Below are 26,361 nucleotides of genomic sequence, written 5' to 3'. Positions count from 1 at the left end.
GGATCTAGGCTGGGATAGGAGTAAAGCATGTCAATTGAACTACAGTTGAAACTGCTGATTAGTGATTTTTTTTTCTCTCCAGTGTAACACCTGCAAAGTTTATGAGATCCTGCAGGAAAATCAAATTTGCATTAGAATACATTGTTTCCTGCAGGGAGGAATGCCAAAGCATCTACAGGATGCAATGCTATTGCCTAAATGTATTTATTGCCATATCATATATTAGGCTTAGTCTGCAGTATTATTGCAATGCTAGACTGTCCTCCAGGTCTACATATGCTTTTCAAGAAGCGGATCCTAGACCTGCTGCTGGGCTAGCAAGGGATTAAAGAATGAAATATATGGTTGGCTATACATTCCTAGACAAAAAACAAAAACAAACCCTTAAACCAGAGTTAGGACTGAGAGTAGGTTTCCAGTGAAAACTAACAATGTTGTCAGAAGGTTATAGTTAAGAAACAAACAGAAATTAAATACCCAAACATCAATAAATGTTCAGTTAAGGTCCCCTAAAATCTTTTTACTGGCCTAGATCTTCTTCCTCCATTTTATACCTTCCCTCAAATTATGCAACACCTTAATTAAAGAGTCTTGTAACTGCTGTGAGAACCACTGTCAAGACGCATATAATTCAGACTTGGCTAATGAGCTTCCCCCTTCTGTGATATGTAAAATGTGAGATTTAGAGAGGTTATGAGCATGGTTCTTCTGGAGACTGACTTCCACAAATTCAGCTGAATTTATAACTTTTCCCAGACATCTAAAATTAATTATAATCCCCCCGACAGAGTTCCCCATGAGGATTTTTGAATAACTTTTATATTTAGAAAGTAAACTTTGTGAAAGTAGTTGAATATATGAGATCTAAGTAAAGATTTGTGATCAAAACCCATTTGAACTTTGTATGGCAAGATTTATTACAAACTAGAAGAGGCCAAAAACATAACTTTTTTTTTTCAAAACTGAATAAATATCAAAATTTCCAAACATCATAACTCAAAATGATTTGTATTTCTAGCTTCAAATTTTTCAAATAAATTTCAGCTCTGGCTTGGGTCTAGCCAGGAGGAACTTCAAGCTCAAAGCAGTTTGTTCCTTACTTTATAAAGTAAGTTTTAAAACGGGCCAAAACTAAGTCTTAAAAGGGGAACTGTTGTTCATGCTTAATTAATGAAAGCAGTCTGGTTGTAAATGGGAGTTCTCTGTTTCTCCACAGAAGTAGAACACCACAAGCTGTAGCCCTGCCAATTTCTCTGCACGGAACTGCCAATAATGCCTCAGGCTGGACCACCGAAACTAATCCATAATCTTTCACTGATTTATTGCTTGGTGGATTTGTGCACTGTCTCAGTTGAGCTTTTTGAATTGGTTGTCTGTAGTGCTGGTCAGGAAATGGTGGTTCGTTCCTGTAGAAAATGTAGATGAAACATTTTTCGTTTTTGTCAAAACTTCCTGCAGGAATTTTGTGGGTTACAGTGAAAAATTAGCCCCTTTCAAACAACTGATTTTTTTTCCAGCTGAAAATTTTCAGCCAAAGCCCAAAATATTTTGATTTTTGGGCTGAAATTTTTCCTGTTTCAGTGGCCAAAAATAAAAAGAAAATTGCTTGTATGGCACAAAATAAGCCCTTTGTCTCTTGTGAATTGTTTGATATGTTGTCTGTCTGAGAGTGGCAGCATTGCTTTCCTAGCAGGTTTTCCACTTTGGTATGGATCTTTTGGGGTGATTTTCAAAGGCACAGAGGGCAGTTAGGCAACAATGAGCAGATAAATTTTTCATTAGTAAAACCCTAGCAGGAACAGTTATATATTTATAGAAAAAGTATGTATATTAATCTCTGTGAAGGGTGCCAATGTTAAAGAAAAAAAACTCCTTATTTTTCTCACCCTGGGCAAGGACACTAATTTCAAAGACTGGATTTGAAATAGTTTTATTTTTAATCCAAAATTGCCAGAAAGCCTGGTGGTCCTCTTCCTCCTTTTGAGCTCTTCTGCATGGAATACTTGAAAGCTTGGCAAATCGCATTCTGAATTCTTACTCAGGGATTCTGTTGCCTGGAAACATGAGTCAGCAGAGGAAATCATTATCGGATCACTTTCAGTGCAGAAGAAATCCAGTCTTCATATTGAACTAGTTTTCAGGATCAAAATAACAAATGAGATAAAAATAAAAAGAACAGCAAAGAAAGTGGCAGCTCAGAGATCAGACCAGTCCTCTTACAGTATATATCTTTTTATGGAAACAGAAGCAAAACTGTTTTTGGCTGGACAGAGGGGTAGGATTATTTTCTGTTTCCTGCCATCAGCCTTAATCATCAACCTCTGTGTTCAGTGATGAGATACTTTCCAAATTGGTACTATTAGGAAGCAATTTCTGATCTAATTCCATTGGAGAGGTATGAATTCTAAGATATGATTACAGAAAAGGGTACAGTACTGTGGGAGTTCTAGCTAGGATAACTGTGTTTGAAGTTAAAGCTTTAATGTTGCTTTTAAAATTGTAATGCTGAGGTGGGGCTTAGCAAATTGCCATAACCTGACTCCTAAGTGAAAAAGGAGATCTTTTCGTGGTGAGATTCCATTAGCCTTTTGGAGCAAGTTGCTACATTTAGAGATTTGGGTTTAAGCCTGCATAATATGTGACTACAATTAGCACTATAGTTTCTTTGTATAGATTACAGCTGACCAGGTTGTGACAACTCCGTCTGCTGACAACCTTCACAGTTTTAAAATTTGTTTTCATTCTGCAATGGAATGAAAAGAAAACATTTTGAATGGTTTTGTGAAAAGGATGAGGCTGGGTTAGGGCATTAGCCTAGGTTGTGGGAGAGTCAGGTTCAAGTCCCTGCTCTGCCTGATTCAGAGCAGAGGTTTGCATCCCAGATAACTGCAAATCAGGCTGAGTCTCCCACACCCTAAGCCAGTACCCTGTCCACCTGGCTTCCCTCTCTGTAAAAACATTCCTGACAAAAGTTTCACCAAAACTGATACAACTTCATTGAACCAGCATATTTTGCCAAAATTTCACTTTGGCAGAAATGTTCTCGCCAGTTCTACTATAGATGTGCATAGCCCTATATAAGCAACTAAAACCATACCACAGAGCACTACAGTGAATGACAATTTTGTGGTACGCCAGTGACAGCTTCCTTTTCTCTGAAGAGAACTGATATGGTTTTGTACATGGCTGTAGTATTTCTAGTCATATGAATATAATTTTATCAGCACGTAATCTTTAATGTGAGGTTTGTTAAATCAACGTGCCTATGCAGCTTACACCAGAATTTTGCTTAACAACCAAAGTCTAGTTCTGTTCTTTTCAACTCCTTTTTCTTCCCTTGTGTGTAACTCTGTGCTCATGAAAGGTGCTGATGGGCATGCCCAGAGAACAGCTCCCATCATTTATCCCTGGGACAAGTACAGCAAAGGGAGTGGACATAGAGCTTCCTCACACTGGCCTGCCATTGTGTCTCAGTCCTGACTTAAAGGACAGCCTCTGGGAGTGAAAGTGCCCACTTTGGTGTCATTGAGAGTCAAACGGGAACCAATTAGAACCATTTGTAGGGTTTTTTTTAGTGATGTGGATGGCTAGCCACAGTTGGGCTAACTCAGTTATTTTGCATAAGCAAACCAATACCTATCAGATGTAGTGTTGTAACTAATGGGTCTGTTAGATGTTCATATTTGTTTTCCAGAATAGAAAGGGTGTGAAATGAAAAAACATTTCTAGACACTGTCCCTCTCTCTCTAATTTATTAAACTTATTGGGATTAACTGTGGCAGTATTATAGAACTGCAGTCCATGGGTAAACTTCCTGAGTGCATAAGTGTGTTTTAAAATGACAGTGTCAATTATGGTTGGCAGATTTTAATTTTTTTCTCTCATTTGTATTATTCTTAAATACCAAAATACCATTTCTCTCCTGACTGTTTCTTTTATTTGCCATTTGGTAACCACATATTTTCCCCTTTCCCTTCCATATTTCTTGGGAACGTCTGGTTCTACTTAAATAGATGCAGACTCCACTGGCCTTTTTTCCACAACCCCACTTTCTCCAGTCAGTACGCCCCAGATCCACCAAAGGACTTAGGCGCCTAACTCCCACTTTAGGCACCGAAATCCCAAATCCTCAAAACCCCTGCTGAGCTGACACCTAAAGTCCTTCAGCACCTACATTTACTACATTAGGTACCTAGGCAACTTGAAGTTTCTGCCTCTGTGCATGAGCACAGCTGCTTAGGTCTGACAGCTAGCACCTCTCTCATGCAAAAGCTTCAATGGGGATTATTCTACCAGGTGAAACTAAACATTTCCCACACCTATCTCACATGTGGGACCCTATCCTATAGGCTTGCTCAAACACACACATAAAAGGGAGGTGGAGGTGGTAACAGCATCCCTTATAACCTTTAGCCCAGTGGTATGAAACTCATCTGGGATGTGTGAACCCTGGTACAATTCCCCTCTCTGCCTAATGAGGAGAAGGGATTTGAACATGGGTACCTCATTTTCAGGTGAGTGCCCTGACCACTGGACTAGAGAGTCATTCTCTCTCTTGTCCAATGCATATTTAATTATTTACACACAGTGAAGCAGCTTCAACAGGAAAGATTTCTACATCAGACTATCCCATAGTCCAGGCGCTCACCTGAGAGATGAGAAACCCAAGTTCAAATCCCTTCTCATCAGACAGAGGGGGGAATTGGACTGCCGTCTCCCACTTCCTTAGGGAGTGCTATAGCCACTGGGCTAATGGTTATGGGGGCTCTCCTTCCTCTCCCCTTTTCCAGTGAGAATAAGACTGCAAATAGCCCACAGACGCAACCACCTTTCTGCGGATTCCCTGTTGGTGGGTTGCCAGGAGAGAAAATGCGCATAGAACATTAGTCTCTACAGTACTGGTTACTTTCCCTACCCAATAATCCTCCTCCTACAAAGCCTTCTCTTCAGGCTCCGAGAAAAGGGGGATGGTACCATGGGAGCAGCGCATCTCCCTTTCCACACAAGCCAAGCTATGTCTGCCCATGTCTTAGCATTTCCAACTCTCACAAGCTCAAGTGTCTTTTAAAAGCTCCAGCTCCTCAATTTATATGAATACCTGAAACTCTCATCTTATTACATTAAAAAAAAGTAAGCTAGCCATTGGAGTTTCAGAGAGAATCTTAAAATGCACACCCTAAAGGTGCCAAGAATAGAAGGCAAATAAGAACCCAACATTTCTTATGTTTAAAATTTCATGATTTTTAAGGCAGCCTCTTTATTTTGGGGGTCCTGAGTCATGACTATTGAGTGCTTGGAGATCATACTGATGTTGCCTGGTTCTCTGTACATGCGGATATTGGGGGCTACAATCTGTCTCTGCATATTATTTTGAAATACTTGTCATTTAGGATTTGCATCATTGTTGTATTCATAGCTTTACCATTTTGTTCCTGGGTCCTTGCTGCTTTAATCGCTGGCTTGCTTTCACTAGTCATTTCACATGTCTGCATCAGCCATTTGGTTAGACTAATGAACAGTGTAAAAAAAAAACCCACGCGAGGGAGGGAGGATGAAAAAGTTAGCGAATGGGGGAGACTGGAAAAAACAGCAAAGACTGGGGGTATAGTGGGAAGGTAGAAGGTGGGGAGAGACTGCTTCTACTTGGTTGTCCTGGGACCTGTGGACCTGTTAGAACCAAAAAGCTCATGCATATATTCCTGTCCAAGAGATCCACTATTGTGGTAATACACTTTTGAACCTAACCTTCCCAAAATAGAATTAATATATTTGTTCATAAATTCAGAGCTTAAGGCCCTAAGGGACCATTGGATCATCAACTCTGACCACCTGTGCATCACAGGCCATTACATTTCACTATGTTAACCCTGTATTGACCCCAATAACTTGTGTTGCACTAAAGCACCGCTTCCAGAAAGGTATCCAGTGTTAATGTGAAGACTCAGAGCCAGTGTTAGTTTGAAGGTATCCACAGCTAACTCTTTTAGGACTCTTGAGTGCAAGTAATCTAGGCCTGCTGATTTAAAAATGTTTATCCCTAGTAGGTTTCAGAGTAGCAGTCGTGTTAGTCTGTATTCACAAAAAGAAAAGGAGTACTTGTGGCACCTTAGACTAACCAATTTATTTGAGCATAAGCTTTCGTGAGCTACAGCTCACTTCATCGGATCCCTAGTAGATGTTGTTTAACAATCTCCTTAGTTACTAATTGACTCATCATCCTCGTGATATGAATACATCATCCTGTTTCTTTCAAAATACAGAATAAATATTTGTTGAACACTTCTGCCTTTTTTACATCATTACTATAATTTTACCATCTCTACTAATGGGCCTGTACCATTGTTCGGATGTCTTTTGTTTCTAATATACTTAAAATCCTCCTCCTTATTGTCCTTAGCCCTGCTACCCATAATTTTTCCTTGATGTCTTTAGTTTCCCTTTTCAGTTTTGTGTCGTTCATAATTTCTAATTTATATTGACTGTCTCCTTCTCAATAATAGCTGCATTTACTGTACTATACGAATTCTAGTAAATATACATTTCTTGGCCCAGGCCTGGCACTGTACCTTCTTTCCTAAAGTCCTTATTCCAAGATCTCCAAATAGAAGGAATAGAAATAATGTAGAAATATTTACGTTGTAGTAGTACATTATGGTAGAATTGGAGCCCCGTAATGCTGGATGTTATACAAACTTGCAGCCAATTTCTGTGTGAGGTTTGCACTTTGGTTGATCTTATTAAACGCGGGAGTTCTAGCTGAATCCTTTTACTTTGACTGGATCTCCTTTTGCTATAGCTTCCCCCCTCTTCTACCATGATTGATCCCTTGGCTTCCTGGCTGAGAAGGAACTGACTTTGCAACCCTGGGGAAAGGGCCACTGCAGAGTAATGCAAGTGGCTTCATTTTTCAAGGTCTGGGTGGAAAGACCAAACCTGGCAATTGAACTTGACCTTGTTACACTAGAATAGTAATCCTCAGTCAAAGTGGCCATCCTTCTCCTTCCATATTGCACAAACACCCCTTGCTGTAGGAATTTTGCTTATTCTGTGGTTGGAGGTTGAGTGCTGATCTCTCTGGATTCACACAGACCTCTTGCTACCACTTTCCATTTTTAGGATGGCTCTTTTCTTGTTTACTGTGCCAGATATCTTTACACGTGCAAGGCAGCATTTTCTGAGAGATCCCAGTATATTGCCCTAAACTGCTTTGTTGGAGGCGACATCTATTGCTTTAATGCTGATGCGTCTGCGTGATCCTAGTCTCCTGTTTATCATGGATTTAAGCAGCTGTGGATGGTATTTTTCCTCTGTATCCTCTCCATGGTGACTGACAATGTGATAAATCAAAGAGAAACTCTTTATCAGTAGCCAGGATATTGGGCTATCCTGCTGCTGCACTAGCCCTCTCAATTGATCTGGTCACTGTCTCCGATTGTTGCTTGGAATTTCACAGGCATTTGAAACTTCTGCCTGTGCCACCCACTTGTAGCCAAGAGAGAGAGACATAAATCTGGGCTGTAAATGCCAAGTCCAGTGGACCAGGAAAATAGGCTCACTGTGATCAGTGCCTGGAGCCAGGGGCCAGCATTTGACAACTCAGGTACCACATTCTGGGTGGGTGGGGTACAGCCTCCCAAGTTTAAAAGAAATGGCTGGTCTTGATGGTTGGGAGGAATGTCAGTCATCCTACAGCTAGTAGGAAACAGCCCTTCCATAGCTTGCTTATATTGGCATTAAAAGCCCTCTCTCAAGCAGCTGGGAGAATTGATGGAGGGCTCATTCTGCTGAAATGGCAGGTTTAGTGTTGGCGTGAAAGCTTCTGCAACAGTGTTTGATGTTGGGAAGTGGGTAGAAAAGCAAGTCCATTCCTACTGCTGGTAGCTTACACAGTGTGTGCTCCACATCCTGAATCTATAACTGCATTTGACCAAACAGCATTCAAGGACTCCCCAGCTCTATCTACCTGCAGCAACCCATGAATGCCACATGCAGAAAAGCTGAATGCTGCTATGAAATCTGAGGTAGTGTCATTTTGATTCCAGGGTCAAATTCCTGTGGAACAGAGCCTCACAATATAGGGTCAGTGGTATAAGCTTTCAGAACATGTTATTTGAGGATTGTGAGTTTGGGTCTGGGTGCCAGGGAACCCCAAAGAGTATGTGATCAAGGTAGGGTTGCCAACTTTCTACTCCCACAAAACCAAACACCCTTGCCCCACCCCCTGCCCAGCCCCTCCTCTGGGGCCCCAGCCCTGTCCCACCCCTCCTCTGAGGCCACCCCCCCTGCTCACTCCATCCCCCCTCCCTCTGGTGCTTGCTCTCCCCACCCTCACTCACTTGCTCATTTTCATTGGGCTGGCTCAGGGGATTGGGGTACGGGCTCCAGGGTGGGGCCAGAAATGAGGAGTTCAGGGTACGGGAGGGGGTTCTGGGCTGAGGCAGTGGGTTGGGATGCGAGAGGGGGTGAAGACTTTGGTTGGGGATGCAAGCTCTGGGGTGGGACCAGGGATGAGGGGTTTGGGGTGCAGGAGGGGGCTCCAGGCTGGGACTGAGGGGTTTGGAGTGCAGAAGGGGGCTCTGGGCTGGGGCAGGGGGTTGGGGCATAGAGGGGGTGAGGGCTCTGACTGGGGGTGTGGGCTCTGGGCTGGGGCTGGGGATGAGGGGTCTGGGGTGCAGGAGGGTGCTCCGGGCTGGGATCAAGGGGTTCAGAGGGCAGGAGGGGGATCAGGGGCAGGTGTTGGGGCTCAGGAAGGGGTCAGGGGTGCAGGCTCCGGGCGGCACTTACCTCAAGCAGCTCCCGGAAGCAGTGGCATGTCTCCCTCCGGCTCCTACATGGAGGTGCGGCCAGGAGGCTCCAGGTGCTGCCCTGTCTGCAGGTGCCGCCCCGTCCGCAGGTGCAGCCCCTGCAGCTCCCATTGGCCATGATTCCCAGCCAATGGGAGCTGCAGAGCCACTGCTTGGGGCGGAGGCAGCGTGTGGCACCCCCTGACTGCCCCTATGCGTAGGAGCAGAGGCAGGGACATACCACAGCTTCCGGGAGCCATATGGAGCCATGGCAGGCAGGGAGCCTGCCTTAGTTCTGCTGTGCTGCTGACCGGAGCTGCCAGGGTCCCTTTTCGACCAGGCATTCTGGTCGAAAATTGGACACCTGGCAACCCTAGATCAAAGCTCTGATTTTAATCTGTGTTTGAGTAGGCAGATATTCAGAGACTTAGTAGTAGCATACTGCAAATGGTAACCTTACCAATATCGATATGGTTCAGTTGATAAGTTACAGGGTTGGGAATCAGGAGACCTGAGTTCTAGTCCTGTCACTGTCCTGCTGTGCCACCTTGAGCATGTCACTTCACCTCTTTGAGCTCTCACTTTCACCATCTATAAAATTGAGTTAGATTTACAATGGAGAATAAGGATCACTATCTAATGGGTTCATATGGCCCCCATCACCAGAACATCTTAGCACTTAGATTTTGAGTGTGAAGTATTATTATTTCTTATATACTTTTGAAAATCCCCTCGTTATGGCCCTAACCAATAGAATATTTTTACTACTAATTATTAACCAATGCAATGTTAGAAAGAGCTTACTTTTTTAAATGGCCCTTTCCTAGGGGCTTCCCATTTTTTGCATTTGAAACCTGTTAACTGATATAAAAATTCAGACCAGCCAGTTAAGACCATGTGTCCTAATTTTCATATTTGGAATGTGAGATATTAACAAAGGACAAGGTCCTTCCTTAGGAATGAAATTGTCAGTGACTGGTACCACAAAGAAGTGTTTTGGGCTTAGGTGGAATGTGAGTGGCTGAAGGTTCTTTCAGGAATACTCAAGCTAAAAATCACTGTTAATGGAGAAAAATAATGCTTGATTCTTTTCTCACCTATATCAGGTTTACTTTGATGTAACTCATTGACTTTTTTGGAGCTAGGCTTGATTTACATAAATATAAATGAGAGGAGAACCCATAACCCAACAGAGTAAAATGGCTTCACTTTCCCTGATCACTTAATTTACTTGTGTCTGTGATGGTGGTATCTGAAATATTCACAGACCTGGAGATGGAATTTCTGCTCTTTCCATTGGCTGACTTGCTATGAACACATATTTTTACATTCCACTTAACAATACACATATTTCTATTCCAAAGAAAGAAAAGATAATAGAGTAACAGGTGTTTTTTGAGTGGGGCAGAGTTTATAAACTGGAAGAACCTTTAAAATTTCCTATAGAATGTGTTCCCACCTATAAGAACTAGATGCAAATATCACTGAAGCATATGATGCTGTAAAACCATAAAATTTAGATGACAGTGTGTCCTTAAAAACAAACAAAACATGGGTATAGAGTCACACAAGGAGGTACAGACCCTCAGTAAAGCAAACAGCCCTTTGTTCCTCTTTGTTTAGGACATTTCTGGGGCAGATAGGTAACATTCCAGTATTGCGTTTGAATTGTATCTACACGTTACATTTCTAGGTCATTCTTATACAGTGGGGGTCTTGTAAGGGATTTCATGTGAATTCAAAACCTTCTTATGTTTCACATGTTTTAAATAGGATTTCCCAGAGGTAAAAGAATTTGTAGGTCCTTGATCCATCTAGTCATGATGGGTGTTTCTGCAGTAAAGCAATTCATCTCTTTCTAATACTGCAGTATATGGGCACCTTTAGCTTTGTGCTCTTTCATTGTGCTCTGTCAGACATGTAAAGGCAGAAAATAGCCTCTGGGGAGCCCTCCACCTGAACAACAGGATCCTGTCAGTAGGTGGGAATAAACTGAGCAGGCTCTGGTCTGTTAGGGTTAGACTGTGTTTCTGCTCTTAGCCCTCAGTAAGGGGGCTGCATGTGCTGGTCTCAAAGGGACACAATTCTTCCCTCTTTCCATGCTTGCTTTGGGTAGGGGGAGGAGTAATTTATTGAAGTGCAGCATATTTCCCGCAGCATGCCCAGCCAGCTCGGCTGACGAGCATGTGGGTGGGAGGGTCAGAGCCAAGACTTCACCCGCTCCCCAGCCCTGTTTGCACTTACTCTCAGGGAGCAGCATCCAGAGCAAAGCCCTGAACTCAGGACAGGGCACAAAGCCAAGATCAAGGTAGCTCTAAAGCCCAACATGGCCACATTGTAGGTAGTCACAATCTAGCCCTTCCTGAGAAAGTGTCACTCCTGCTCCCACTCTAGTCAAGGACTCTCTATTAGTCACTTCAGTGGGAGCAGGACTGAGCTGTGTATCAATAACATTTTCCTATGTGGACATGATCAGGTCTTACGGATCTTGGAATTTAAATCTAAAGGTCTCATTTATTAACTAACACTTTCTATAGAAAAATGTTTATAAAATGGATGATTGCTGAATGGCATTTAACTTCCTGATGGTGGCTAAATGTTGGGAACAAGCCGGCTGACCACAACTTTTTCCGGAAGAAAGCATTTGTTATGCAGGATTGTGGGAGTGCTACAATCAGTCATATAGCATTCAAATGGTGCCTGCCCTTTCACCGTGAAAAGAGGCCCTACCCAGAAATGTTTATAATTTAGTCAGAGAATATTTTGCTTCTGGATGTGGGAGTGGGGTTCAGCACACGAGCAAAGTGATAACGTTGTTAGCAGGTGTTTCATTATTTCCATGTTGGTTTTTTAAGTGTGTTATGTAGATGTATGTAACTACACCTACAACTATGAGGCTTGGGGGATGGACTGGAATTAGCATTCGTCTTTTGGTAGCTTCATTAATGACAGCTGTCTTATACCTTTAAGTAGTAAATGTTTAATACAATTCATTTTATGAATCCACCTTAGTTTCCTTTTGTACTCCTGTGGTTTGAGATAACATCAGGACAACATTGGCAATGGTAGTGTTTCCTCACTGTCTGCAGTTGTGTTTGGTGTAGCCCGAGCTTAAAATAGCTTGCAACAGGAGAGAGTACTCTCATTGCATGAGTCCAGCAGGAAAGGGAGGCCTGGGGATGCGGGGGGAATGGAGGCCTGGGGAGAACACTGTCTACTCAAGCTGGGAGTTGGCCTTCTGTTTTTAGCAGAGGAAGGGGGATGTGCCCGATCCTTATTTAAGTCCTCAACATAGTCTGGAAGCTCTGCAGCTTACCTGATATCATTGTGTCTTTGTGAAGCCTCACAACAAATTGAAGTCTCCTGTCTTTAGTTCTGTTTTCATCTGATAATGTCAGTGAGCGTACTTAAGGGATGTGTGTGAGAGAGATGTTGGCACTGTTTGTTTTCTGTGTACCGCATGCTTATGTTACATGTTAAACACTTTCCTTATTGGTTCTTTGTGCTTGCCTAATTGTTGTATATAGTTTTACTGGGGTGGGCAATATAAATATACAATAAAGTATATAATATCACACTGTGCCATGTACTGTCACACACAGACAGCAGCTCACTAAAGACACATTTTTGTTTAGAAAGAGAGTGGTAGGTGGCTTAGCTTGTTCAAAGTAATTTTTCTCTTGATTGAGTGATTCCTGGAGGCTACTTCCCAACGGGCTTATTTCCCAAGCAGTATCCAGTGTGGGGATGGGACTGTTCAGTGGTTAGGAATTACTGTCACAAACAGGAAGCATTTCATGCTTTCAGTTCACAGTTACTTGAGGAGGGAAAGTTCGTGGGGCCCAGGGCAAGAGCTACTTTTTAGTAGAAAAAAAAAAGCTGACATGGCTTTGCGTTAGAACAATTCATTGTGTTCACAGTGGAAAGCAGGCAGTAAGTGAGTATGTGGAAAGTAAACTACTAGAATATTCCACTGGATTAGACTATTATGGTTCAGTAAACTACAAAATGAACAAATCATGTGGCTTTACTAATAATAAATGCAATTAAATACCGAATCAAATGGATAACTTGTCTGACTCTTGTTCTAAAAACACTTGTGCTTGTTTAGAGGGAAATATATTGTCTAAATGTATTAATAAATCTCCTGTTATTGGGGAAAAGATGCCAACGACACTTTTAGCCATCCTTTTAGACTGGATTTTAGTTATAAGCAACACGATTTTGCTTGGAGAGAACACTTCTAAAAGAATAGTTAAACTGCTCTAACCATGAATTTTAGGCATGTGTTATGATGGGCCATTGAGTTGTCAATACACATATACATAACTGTTATCCACAAGACCCTTTAAAGTGCATTCTGTTTGAGATATAGGAAACACAAAGATTGTTTGACAGATGAGATTACTGACTATTGCAATGCATCTCCTGAATTGCTGTACAGTTTGTTAAATTAGGGAATTACAAGAATCAGATTTCTAGCAACATCTTCAAAAAGGTGTCAGACCTTGCTGCCTTTCTGTTGAATTACAGAATGCTGTTACTTAGATAACTTCCTGTAATTTACCAGCAGGATCTGTTTAGTGGGCTGCTGCTGTCAGTTTTCTTTTTTTCTGCCTTTCAGTGTAGACAATGCAGTGCTACTCTCTCATGAGAAATGTTGTGGTTTGCCTTCCACACAATGTGATCTCCTAGCTCTGTGAACTAAAATTGAAACGTGGTTTATTTCTTCTTTTTTTGAATAAGAAGATGGGAAATTCTTACGCCGGGCAGCTCAAGACAACCAGGTTCGAAGAAGTATTGCATAATTCTATTGAGGCCTCTCTCCGCTCAAACAGCTTAGTCCCCAGACCAATCTTTTCTCAGCTGTATTTGGAAGCCGAGCAGCAACTTTCATCACTAGAAGGTAGGAAATCTTGGCATTTATATTTCTGTTCACATAGAACTATGAATCCATTCCTTGTTCATCCAGTGATCATCATGAAAGTTTCAAATTAAGTATAGAGAGATGCAAAAGTATTGTTTGGCTGCTTTATGTTCTGTGCAACCTCCTCCTTCCCCCAAATCTAATGCAAATTTGAAAAAAGAGCTATTTGAAGCGAATAATTATGGAATGCTCCTTGTTTTTACAAAGTAAGGCTCTATTTTTGCAAACACTTATGGACATACATAACTGAAAGCACTATGAGTTCAACCACTAAACACAGGCAGAAATCTTTGGAGGATCAGAGCTTTATCTGGTAGTTTACCTTTATAGAATAGAAAATTCTACTATGTTACACAGTTGCAAAAATACAACAGATTTACAAATGAGAGATGATAAAAATAATTTTGATTATGAATGAAAGCAGCAAAAATATTTGCAGCCTTCCTATTAAGTATGCTAAGAAGATTTTATGATTAATTTTGGCATGATGGTGTTTTTAACTTGATCTCCATTTTTCAAGGTATTGGCTTAAGCTGTTACCTAGTGTTCTATGGTAAATCCTGCTCACGGCCTCTGGACTGATGTTTAATGTCTTGGATTTCTCTGATTTATTCATATCTTTGCTGAGCTGCTATGTTGGTCTCTCTTTTACTCATGTTTACAATGTTGCTGCACCTGTGATGGTCCCAGGATAGTAGAGAAACAAAGTGGGTGAGGTAATATCTTTTATTGGACCAACTTCTCTTGGGGAAAGAGACACGCTTTCAGGCTACGCAGAGGTCTGTGGTCCAATAAAAAATATTACTTCACCCGCCTTGTCTCTTTCTTTTATTCATTCATTTTTCTCTCTGGAGGTGGAATAGTTTAGATGAATGTGTAGATCTGACAACCAAATTAATTAGAAAAACAAGTCAGCTAATATGTAACATCAAGTCTACTTAGGAGCTAAATTGTGTTTGTTCTCAGTGGGTCTGACAATGTGCAGGCAACATTATCCTGCTGGCACACATATTTCCTCTCTTTCAACTAACTACTGGAGTAATGTTGCATTTGTTTCCTGCGTGTGTGTTCTTTCGTAGCCTGCAAAAGATGATGTAGGCACATATGGACTGCAAAATGTGTAAAGTATAATATAGTTTGTAATAAGTATTCTAAAAAAATCAATCCAGCCACTGAAAACAAATGAAACCATTTTGAAAAGATTAAACACTTGCCAATATCTCACTGAAAATGTTGAAAAGCATTCTGTTTAGAAACGGATCTGCTTATATCTCATACATGTTTATCTCTCTCCTTTCTTTACTGCTAACTAAGGACCAGGGCCGGCTCTAGGTTTTTTGCCACCCCAAGCAAAAAATTGGCCGCCCCAAGCTCAGAGAATGCAATTGCCCAAGCCAGAAAAAAGAAAAAAGGATGGCCGGAATGCCACCCCTGGAATTGTGCCACCCCAAGCACATGCTTGCTTTGCTGGTGCCTAGAGCCGGTCCTGCTAAGGACATTTGCATGAAAATATAATCTCTGAGTGTCCATCTGCTCCTGCTGCGTATTCCCCACATGAAGTGATGATCTTCTATTGGCAAAAAGAAAAGGAGTACTTGTGGCACCTTAGAGACTAACCAATTTATTTGAGCATAAGCTTTCGTGAGCTAGAGCTCACTTCATCGGATGCATCTTCTATTGGGAATTTCATAAATGTTTCCATGGCAACTAACTGTGATGTCACAAAGTGGATTATGACATCAGCTGGGAAAGATGCTTCAAGAGCAGATGCATTGTTCAGGGACAAAGGTGTAGTTTTCACACTTCTGTAGCTCCTTTCATTCAAGGTTCTCAAAGGACTTTACAGACCTTCCTAGCCTGATCGTTTTTTTTTTCCGGTCAATGTGAACAGAATCAGGCCTCAATTAATTAAACCTCACAAATCTTTGCCTAGAGGATTCCCTTTCATAAAAAGATCAGAGGATGGAAACTCTATTAGGCAATCCATACAGAGCTTTTTCTGGGTTGTTGCATGAAATGGTTGAGGTTGCAATCTCACATCTTACATCCTGCTCCAGCCTCACCCCCAGAACAAACAGGAGTTCCCTCCTCTAGGAACCATGAAGCCCTAAGGTCTGAGGGGTGGACGGCAATAACCTTGAAGCAATGGGCCATCCTTGTGGTGGCACTGTCTACGACACCAGCTCTTGGCCCCCCTACTATCTGTATCCTCCCTATTCCCTGACTCCTTGACACAGTGGGTCTGTTGTGGTGCAGTTTATTTGTGGTCCTAGCGTTTCCCGCCCTCGCCCCCCAAGCCAGTGTTTTCAAAGTGTAACCCATGCCTACTTGGTGTGGGGCTCTGTCCTCCTCTTGTGGCACCTAGACCATCTAGAGATTGATGAGTCTGCTACAGCCTTGGCTAAGTGCCATGTGACTTTTAGCTCATGCGGTAGAGCATTGTTTCCCAAACTATGGGGCACGGCCCCCTGGGGGGCATGGAGGAATGTCTGGGGGGTGTGTGTGGCAGGGCCTGGGCCAGCCCCCACTAGGGAGGTGGGGAGGAAGCACCACCCAGCTCCATTCTGCCCCCAGCTCCACTCCAGCCTGGCCCCAGCCCCTGGCTGCAGCTGTGGCCCTGGTTCAGTTCCCGGCCCAGCCGCGTACCTGCTTGCAGACATGGCTCAGCCATCGGCGCCCGCTCTTGGCCCCAGGACCCACTCCAGCCACAGCTCGGCTCCTGGCCCCGGCTATGGCTCTGCTCCCAGCCTGGGCAGGGGAGGGGCACAGACACATTCTATTACTGGTAAGGGGGGTCATGAGAGAAAAGTTTGGGGATCACTGCAGTAGAGGCTCATACACTAAGCTTCAGAGGTCCCAGGTTCGATCCTGCCTGCTGACGACCGGGGTCTGTCAGCATTATACAAGCTTGGAGGGAACCATGCGTTAAGTGATTCACCCAAGGTAACACAGTGAGTGGCAGAACAAGGAATAGAACCCAAGAGTTCTGACTCAACATTCTCTGCACTGCCAGCTAAATCGTGTAGGCACAAAATGACAAAAATACAGCTGCAGAATTGTCTCTAAACAGAATGGCTCTGGTATCCTGTTAGGCACTAATGGCCTCACAAGTTGCTATTGCTTCTTGCCGTATTTGAAGAGTGTTTTTCTGAAGTTATCTTGCAGCTCACAGTTTGCATTTTTTTGGTGTTACTTTGCCCTGTTCACCATACCACTTGGCAGCAAACCAACCACCTTGACATCAGTCAGGTTTTTTGTTCCTGCTCCTGTTGTTCTTATTTTAAAATTGTTAATTTATAAGGGACACTGTGAACTTGAAATATAGTTAATTTAAAAATAAATGAGTTGAAAGTAATTTCAGGTTCCACTCCTACCCCTAATTCCCACAAACCGATTTTTGTGGTTCACATAATTTTCCTATTTAAAATGTTTTTCTCTCCCCTGTTGCTGTGTGAAAGACCTTCACAAATAATAGGGCAAAGTGCCTACACAGTAAAACTAGACTAGTGTTATTACAATTTATGATTATATATTACAATTTACACCTAAAATCCTATAAATGTGAAAGAGATTATAGCCTGTTTTATGCGGGAAATCAAACTGAATGATCATAATGGTCCCTTCTGAACTTAAAAGTCTGTGCCAAATATGCACAAAGTAAACCAGCTAAAATTAAGGTCTCTTTTCAACCTGTAGATTTTTAAACTATCTTTTCAAATATCACTATGTCTAAATTACAACTTTTTTAATTCCAGTTTTTGCAGATCATTTTGATAACACAAGATAGAACAGGGGATAACCCCTTGTTACTATTACAATACTGTGTTATTCAGAAAAACAGTTGCTTTTAAAACATTTTTTCTGTATCCTAAAACTTTGTTTAGACATTCTCTAGACAACTGTTGTCTTAGTTTGCTGCTGTTACTGTTTTATATAGATCCGTTTGCCTTCCTTAGTCATCATATCCATAATCATTTTGATGACTATATATTAAATAAACTAAAAGCTCCATGGGTCCACCACACTGTTTGTCAATCTTTTTTATCTTTGCCCACTTAGTGATGGATTCTCTCTCTTCTCCTATATTGGCTCATTCAGCTTTTGAAATGGCCTGAAAATATTCTCTTCAAATGATCCTGCTGTCAGCTTGCTGGGTTGTCAGAAAGCCTAGAGAGTCTGATGTGACCTCTCACCTTTAATCTTGCCTTTCTAATGACTAGCTTTTAAAGTTTTCTTCTTTTTGTGGCTTTTGGAGCTTGGAGAACCCTCCTCCAAATGTTTAGTAAAGTGACATACAGGCACTTCCTAGGATGGCTTGATGGCTGTAGTAGATACGGATGGTGTTTGGCTGGTGCTAGTTTAGATTTCTTGTAGGCTCTGCCCTGACTATTGGGGGCATTTTTGAGCTGTAGCTAGTCTGTGTCTGTTAGAGTATGGACATGCTTCTCTGTTAAAAGATTGGGGGCCAGATTCTCTGCAGTGTAAATCTGTATGGGCTCATTGAAGGCAGCAGAGTTGTGCCATTTTACAGCAGCTGATGATCTAGCCCTGTATATTTTTTTCCATTTTGAGATTGGCGGGGATGATCTTATGAACTCTTCCTTTCTCATTAATGCCTTCTGTCTGTGGATGTGGGACATGTGGCCTCACCTTGAGGTGGCTCAACTGGCATCAGAGCTTTTGCTGCCTTTTACTGGAGATGTCTAGGGTACTGTGTGTCTCAAAAGGCAAAATCAACTTAGTTCCTAAGATGCACAGGAGAGGGTCTTGTGCCTACAGCCTACTTAAGGTGTACAGGAGAAGGGCCCCAGCAGACAGCCCCCATAAGGTGTGTGGGTTAAGGATTTCTAGCAGTATCTAGTCAAATGATCCCAAATTGCAAAATGTATTTTTAATCCTTTCTTCTTTAAAAACAACTAAAACTCGATAAAGAACTACGGGCTGGTAAAAACTGGCATAATTCCATTGACCTGCACTGATTTGCAGCAGGGGAGCATCTGGCTATATGCTGATTGAATGTTAAGGTAAAGTGTACAGCTGAGCACTCAGTAGTCAAAAAACTGATACTGTTAAGGCTGCAAGAGCAATCTTTACTCTGCCCCTTAGTGTGGATACAGGGCCTGATTCTCCATTCTGATGTGATAGCATTTCATGCCCACTTTGCAGGGGTGGAAATGACTGCATGCGGTGCACGGGAGGGGAGAATCAGATTCACAGTCTGTAATTCTATGCTTACATACTGTTTCTCAAATAATATACTATTTCATACATTTTTTCTGCAGCTGTACATACACATGTGGGGCATCTTCTAGTGCTATGTGCTACTCTGCGTATGCCCACACAGGCAGAGCCCATTAAAGTAATTCATTTTGAAAGTGTACAGGAAACATGTCTTGTACATCATATGCAGCAGTGCAAGTAGAGTGGTCCGGTCCGGTACGACGTACCAGCAAGATATTTATAGCTGGTATGGGTTACCGGAAAGAGGAGGAGCAGAATGTGGGGCCACTAGATGGCCCCATGCTGGCAGCTCCCTTGGCGCAGCTGTACCGCTCCCAGGCCCTGTCCTCCGGTGGGGCTGCTGTACAGATGGAGGAGACCCTATGTGGAAGGGCTGGGGAGGTAGAGCATGGGGGCCCTGGGCTGGGAGGAGTCACATGAGGAGGTCACGTGCCCCCCCCGCGGGGGGAGGGGCGTGAACTGGTAAAAAATGGATTCCACTTGCACCACTGATCATATGACATGTTAGCTTCTGAATCCTGCACATCGACATCAATGGCAGTTGATCTCAGTGGGAGTAGGACTGGGACTTAAGCGCAATAAAATAGTAATGGTAAAATTAATTGGCATATACAGACCATCCAAGGGGGGTCAGGAGTATGATGCCCTTGCTCACATTGACTAGTACCCCACTTGATGTCAGTGGGACTGTTTGTGGAGTAAGGTGCTATTCAACATTAATAAGGGTATCACAGTCTGGATCTAGGTTTGCAGCTAAATTATCTTTGCAGTTAACTAGCACCTAAGGAAGTCTATGTTGCTGGCTGAAAATAAGTGTTATGGCTATTGATTTAAGCCTTGATCCCAGTGACTTGCACACGTACATTACATTACTCATGAGTAAAATTACACACATGTTTAAGTGTTTGCAGGATTGGGGCTTAAATTATTTTTTTAAAAGAATACTTAGCAAGAGGAGAATCTACCATGTAAAATTTCAGTCAATAAAGATGCACTGGATCACAATGACTGAAAATAATGTAAGCGGAAAATACTGAAAAATGCAATGAGGCTGTGGAAAGAATTCTATAAAAGTGGTAGCAATAACGGTCTGATACACTGCACTCGTTGTGAAATATTATCTGATCATGTAATTCAGCTGGTGTCAATCAGTATAGCTCTGTTGACTTAATGGAGCTATGCTAGTTTACATCAGCCAAAGATGCTGGCCCTGTAACACACAAGGGGTAGAGCTAATGTTATGTCCACTGGTAGCATTGTCATTTCCTAACTTACAAGTGCTTCACTGTGCAACTTTCACCTTCTGTAGACTATTTTGTAAAAAAAATGGAATTATATTGTATAGACTGCAGATACTCAAAATGTACAGTTTTTTATAATGCTGACAACTGTGTGTGAGGGTAGACCATTAAAGTCTCCTGCGCTCTGTACGGGAGATGTCTACACTGCAACAAAAGATCCAAGGCACCCAATCTCAGAGCTCAGATGAACTGACTCTGGCTTCTGGGGTTTGGGCTGCGGGGCTAAAAATAGCAGTGCAGGCATTTTGTCTCAGGTTGGAGTCCTGGCTCTGAGACCCTTCCCACTTGCCAGTTCTCAGAGCCAGGACTCCAACCTGAGCCCAAATGCCTACACTGCTATTTTTAGCCCTGCAGCCCAAGCCCTAGAAGCCCAAGTCAAATGAGCCGGGCTCTGAGACACAGTGCTGCGGGTTTTTCTTTGTAGTATAGACATACCGTAAGAGCTTATCCACATAAACATGGGGCTTACTGTGGGAAGCAGTTTTTTTTACACTCATTTAAAATTGGATTTTGACTCATAACAATGATTTGCAATATGCTTGAAAATAAAGACCAAACCCCTGAACTATGCCTGTTAGTACAAAATGGAGCTGTCACTCATGTTGTACAGCTGCACGTTTGCTTTTGGATTCCTTTCATTCTTAATCTGAAAGCCTGCACAGCTCTCCCCTGCCTAAATCTCTGCTCCCGCGTTTTGTTACTCCTGTCTCTGCATTCCAGTGACAAAGGCTGCTTCACTTCTCCCTTTGTCCCCTCTTTACCTCTTGTCTTTGTGCCTTCTCCCATGTTATTTGCTGTGCGTACCACTCTGCCTTTATTCCAGTTCACCAGGGATCAATCTTGCTATTCATGTGAGTAAAGGTAAGCATATACTTAAATACTTTGTTGTCTTGAGGCCAGAGTGCTTGGCACCTTTCAGGATCAAGCTTGCAACACCTAACCTCTCCTCTTTCAGATCCCTCCTTAAAACTCACAAATGCCAACCCTGGAGTCATTATTTAAGGAGGGGACAAAGTGGGGGAGGAGGGTCACGGAGAAAACCCCTCTGTGGCTGACCTCTCCCATGGGATTTCCAGGGCCTTATCCAAAAGTCCACTGAAATCAGTGGAATGACTCTCATTGACTTTGAGCTTTGGAACAGACATTCCTTCCTCATCCCAGTGGGTTTTGTATTGTCCATCTATTTAAGATCTTTGGGGCACGGAACTATTTTTTGTTCTGTTTCTTGTACAGCATCAAGTATATAGTCAGCACTTAACTATTAATAATCTGCATTTGATCTGTTGCTTTGTGAGAGCATCTCAAAGCAATTAGATGTATGGATTTCTTTTGGTGTAAATATTAAAAGCAAAGGTCAAGGGAACTTTTATGAGGACAGAGTTCTATTATTGACAAGGGTTCAAATGTCATGAGTCAGGCTGCCCAAAATCATGAGACTGACTTCAAAATCATAAGATTTTAAAAACAAAAATCTGGGGGTTTGTTTTTATTTGCCTTCCGTTTTCTGAGATTTAAGTGCACTCAGGTCACATTTTAAAGCTTTTCTCCACAATCACAATTGCCAAACTTTTTTTTTTTTTAATAAAAGTTGAAATTCTCATATAACAGGACCTGCAGTTTTAAGAAAAACACCAAACATTGTGAGACTTGGCAACACCGCAGTTCCTTGCAAAGACAAGGGAATCCTACTTTTCTGTAGTGCTTGCTGTAACTGGGACACTGCTCATTCCCAGGATCAGCTATTGCCACAGCTGTCTATTCTCTAAATGTAATTTGTCCTGTGATACTTTTGTAGCAGGCAGCAGAGTGGATAATGAGGAGGAAGAGGAGGAAGAGGAAGAAGAAAGTTCAGAATCAAGTAGCCCTCCTCTCTCTTATCAGATGAAGCCTCCTCCTGAAGGCTGCTGCACTACTGACGGTAAGAAATTCACAAGACTCAAAGTTTGGCAACTGATCCAATGGCCTATTCAGGCAAAGCTCCCATTGGTATCAGTGGAAACTGGGGTCTTAGTAAAAAGTGCAGGATGAGTCCAAACATCATACAAAGCACCTTCCAAGTGGCTCATCAAAGTTAGGTATATAGAAATTGTGGGGCTATCACAGTTTGTTACCTCTTAGACAAAACTAGAAACTTGGTTGATCATTCGCTTTTGTGTGCCTTTGCCTGAATCTTTCAAAGGAGCACTTCTATGTCAGGATAAAGGAGGGGACTAGCCAGCAACTTGAAATCTAACCAGATTTAAAAAAACTCGAGTTTAAAGTAGTTTCAGATATTACACCTGCTGCTGAGTGCTCTGACAACTTTTGTGGTTTTATCACCATATTTTCCCATTTAAAACAAAATTCTTCTGCCCTCTCCTGTGGCTGGGAGAAAGACCCACACAAACAAGAGGGAAAAGACTGTATAAAAGCTGTAAAACTGCCCAGACACCAAGTGCTAATGTCTCTTGTTAAACATACAGCTTAATACAATCTTTTTTACGTTGTTAAATATATACAGTTCCATAAAATATATATGTTGTGCAACAGTGTTTCTGTTGCTGCAGAAAACTTTATTTTTACATTTCCAAATTTTTATTTATTCATTGTATTTCTAGCTTTTGTTTATAGCTCGCCCAGTAGCCGGAAAAATATTGACACTGAAGTGAAACTTGACGTGGTTTACATTTTTTTTTAAATAAAAAGAAAATTTGGAGTTTGTTCAATAAGGAAACTGTGAAGAATTAAGCAAAATGACCTTTGATCTCAGAAATGTGTTGCATTTGTTTTTTCTAGGTTTCTGCCAGGCTGGTAAAGATTTGAGGCTGGTGTCCATTTCCAATGATCAAATTGAGGTGCCTTCAGGGTTTTTACTTGTTGGTGCTAAATCGCCAAATCTGCCTGATCATCTTTTAGTGTGTGCCGTAGATAAAAGATTCTTGCCAGATGACAATGGGCGTAATGCCCTGTTAGGTAAGTGTCCTTGCTCACACTAAGTAGATGCTGTTTTGGACTAGAGTCATATTTACTCTTGTTGCAAAGTGAATGTGGTAGATCTTATTTCCATCACTTGTAGACAATAGTCCTCCCTCATTGCTCACAGCAAGATAACCTTTTAGAGCTGGCTGTGTTTGCACTGGAAAGAGTACAGTGTGAGCTGCTCCAGTACAAATGCTGCATCTCCTTTATCCTGAGAGAATGCTATGCCTTCAGCTGAAGGTTAAAGTCATTGTCAGGCCAGTTTGAATTACAGTTGCCTGAACTACACCTTCAATAAATGAGCTATTTCTGCGCTGCTGCCTGTCTGCTACCTTTCTAAACACTGATATGTACCACTCCCCTTCTCAGATGCAATTATTCTTAGCGAACCATTGTGGCAGCTACCTGGAGTGAATCATAAGATTCTGCAGTGCAATTGCTGTTGGTAGTTTGGGCCTCAGAAATTCTTAACTCTTTTTTAGATTGTGATCCCTTTTGGGTAGGGATCAAGTCTTCAAATGTATTTGGACAGTCCCTAGCACAACAGGGCTCTTCTGTTCCCAGCTGAGGACTTTGGATGCTACTGCAGTATGTATGTATGTACACATAAAAATGAGAGTTAGAAGTCAAAGTTTTGATTTGACACATAAGCAGACAATATTGTGTGTCTGTCCTTGGTCTTAAAATAGAAAATATTTCATGACAAGGATAGTGGGGAAAACACAGGAATTTTGTTATTCATCAGTTCAGGTGTTTGGCCCCTGAACTGTAATTAGGTTCTGGTATCCGGTTGGTAGTGGTCACAGCCCTTCTGATAAGTTATGGGCCTGATTCAAAGCCCACTGAAGTCAAAGTCTTTCCTTTGGCTCAGGCCCAGTATTACTGTTGACAGTAGTATTGAAAAGCCTCTAACATCTGAAATCATATGGATGAATGAGCTAATTATGAACATGATAAAAACTGAAGTAGTTTGTGTAATTAGGTGCAGTGATTTTAAATCTCCAAGAAAATTCTGGGTTTTGTTGGTCATGCATTTTGAAGTTTGATATGTAGCATTTTATCTCAAATGGTGCTGTGCCTCTTCTGTGCAAGACTGAGCTTTAATTATTAAAAGAAAGAAAGAAAGAAAGAAAGAAAGAAAGAAAGAAAGTTAGTTGTTGCTGGGTTTGTTAGCCTTTTTGTTGATCTAGAAATAATCCTCGCAATTTCACTTTTACTAACGCCAAAGGTTCTGATGTGAACTCGGTTGCTGTCTCAATTTGAATAAGACTGAAAGGCATTTGGGATAACAGCATAGTGTGAAGGTGCATAATGTAATTCCATGTACAGTAATGTCTTTTGGCATGGGATCTTACTGACTTGGATTGGCCACAATACAATTGAACAGTGATTGTAAAGGAATTAAGGGGGTTGTAAATCAGCCAAGTGTTGTCATTTTAAAGATACAGACAGGAATGCTGTACCACTCAATTCATTCACTGCTACCACTATTAACAACTTAAATTCCCTAGGCTGTAAGCACAGAGGAAGTAGTATATTTGTTAATTGCATGCTAAACAAGAACAGAAAAGGACAATAAGGAGTATTTGATATTTACTCACCATTTTTTGTGCTACTTGTGTCCTCAGTTTGCACATTCCATGCTATATTAGTTGCCTGTAAGCTATTTATATGCTTATTTTTGATAATTTTATCACACATGAAAACCAATGAAGCAAACACTTTGCTTTTGTGAAACATTTTAGCAAAGCTGTAGAATTACCCCTGGAAAGTCTGGAATAAACTTCAACCAAAAAGAAGCTACATATTTAAGATCCTGATTCAGGCCACAGAATTTGCAAACAAAGGAACACTCCTGAGTCCTATAGTCTGATAAAGAATAGGGTGCAGTTTATTGTCAGCAGGGTAGCACGGTGGTGGAACAACAGTCCATTGACCATATTTAGGTAAATAAAGATTGCTTGGTTCTGTTCTCACTAGCTATGTCTTCATTGCCACTGGGAGTGAGCCTGCCAGCCTGGGTAGACAGCCTTGCCTGTCAGGATTCAAGCTAGCACGCGTCTTGGGCTGCAGCGTGGGCTCTCAAGCATAGGGGGTCAGGTGGACTTGAGAGCCCAAGCTCCAGCCCAAGCTGCAATGTCCACACTGCTATTTTTAGCACGCTAGCTCGAGTTCTGCTAGCAAGAGTATATCTAGGCTGGCTCCCAGCTGCTGTGTAAACATACCTATGTATGCTGGTGTAAATCAGGATTAACTCTGTTGCAGTTAATGGAATTATACCAGGGTCAGTGAAATTAGAATCCAGCACACAGTCTCACAAGCCAAACCATTTTATTGACAAATAAAAGGTATTGTCTGTGACAACTGAGCTTGTCTTCAATTCATTGTTTGCTGGACTAAGATGGTTACCACTTCGTCTTACACTAAATTCAAGCTGACAACTGCAAAGGACTTTATTGAAAGGAACATAAGAACAGTCATATGGGGTCAGACCAATGGTCCATCTAGTCCAGAATCCTGTCTTCTGACAGTGGGCAAAGCCAGGTGCTTCAGAGAGAGTGAACGGAACAGGTAATCATCAAGTGATCCACCCCCTCTTTTTATTTGATGGCTCTGAAAGAAGGGAACAGTTTAATTATTCCCGAAAGTCTGGGTTTGAGACCATTTTCCTTTGCAAAACTGTGGGTGTGTGTATTTATAAACAAAATGGAAAATGGTGTCCCAAAATCTTTAGTAACTGTAGAGGTAACAGGCTCAATTTTCCAAAATGCAGAGTACTTACTGAGAGTCTATTGGAACTGAGGGCATCTGGCACTTTCTAAGAGGTGCTGAGCACCTTACAGGATCAGGTGAAATGTTTGTAACCCATGAGACACCCCATTTTCTTTCCTAAGTCAGTGGTGTTTGTGTCAAGGGGGAGGGTATTGTTCTCTATTGTAGATTATCCAAAAGTAATTTATTTATAAGGAAAACACACCCAAGAAATGTCTTTGTGGTTTCCAGGCTATTCTTGAGCTGGCTCCATATCAGTTTGTGGATATGCCTGTGGGGCATTTGTAGGCTCAGAAGGAAAATATACCCGAGGAGCATCTCATAGTTTCCTGACGTTATCTTTTGACTCCTAGTCTTGTCTCCATGACAGGCTGTTGAC

At 41.9% G+C, this 26,361-nt stretch overlaps 1 protein-coding gene across 10 annotated transcripts in view; it reads left to right on the top strand.

Moving 5' to 3' along the window:
• Positions 1–26,361, top strand: part of GREB1 (growth regulating estrogen receptor binding 1) — a 150,367-nt gene that overhangs the window by 59,589 nt on the left and 64,417 nt on the right. For 7 of the 10 annotated variants that reach the window (XM_075126411.1, XM_075126410.1, XM_048845527.2 and 4 more), the window contains exons 2-4: positions 13,533–13,689; positions 22,048–22,170; positions 23,028–23,204. In XM_075126411.1, coding sequence (XP_074982512.1) covers positions 13,533–13,689; positions 22,048–22,170; positions 23,028–23,204 — 457 coding nt within the window. Of the gene's footprint in view, positions 1–13,529; positions 13,690–20,933; positions 21,104–22,047; positions 22,171–23,027; positions 23,205–26,361 lie in introns of those variants that run through there. The other 3 variants (XM_048845526.2, XM_075126408.1, XM_075126409.1) reach the window with 2 other exon arrangements.

The sequence above is a fragment of the Caretta caretta genome, chromosome 3 (assembly GCF_965140235.1).
Source record: "Caretta caretta isolate rCarCar2 chromosome 3, rCarCar1.hap1, whole genome shotgun sequence".
Lineage (NCBI taxonomy): Eukaryota > Metazoa > Chordata > Testudines > Cheloniidae > Caretta > Caretta caretta.
Note: the sequence above shows the minus strand (reverse complement) of the source record. Positions and strands in the feature narration are given on the sequence as shown.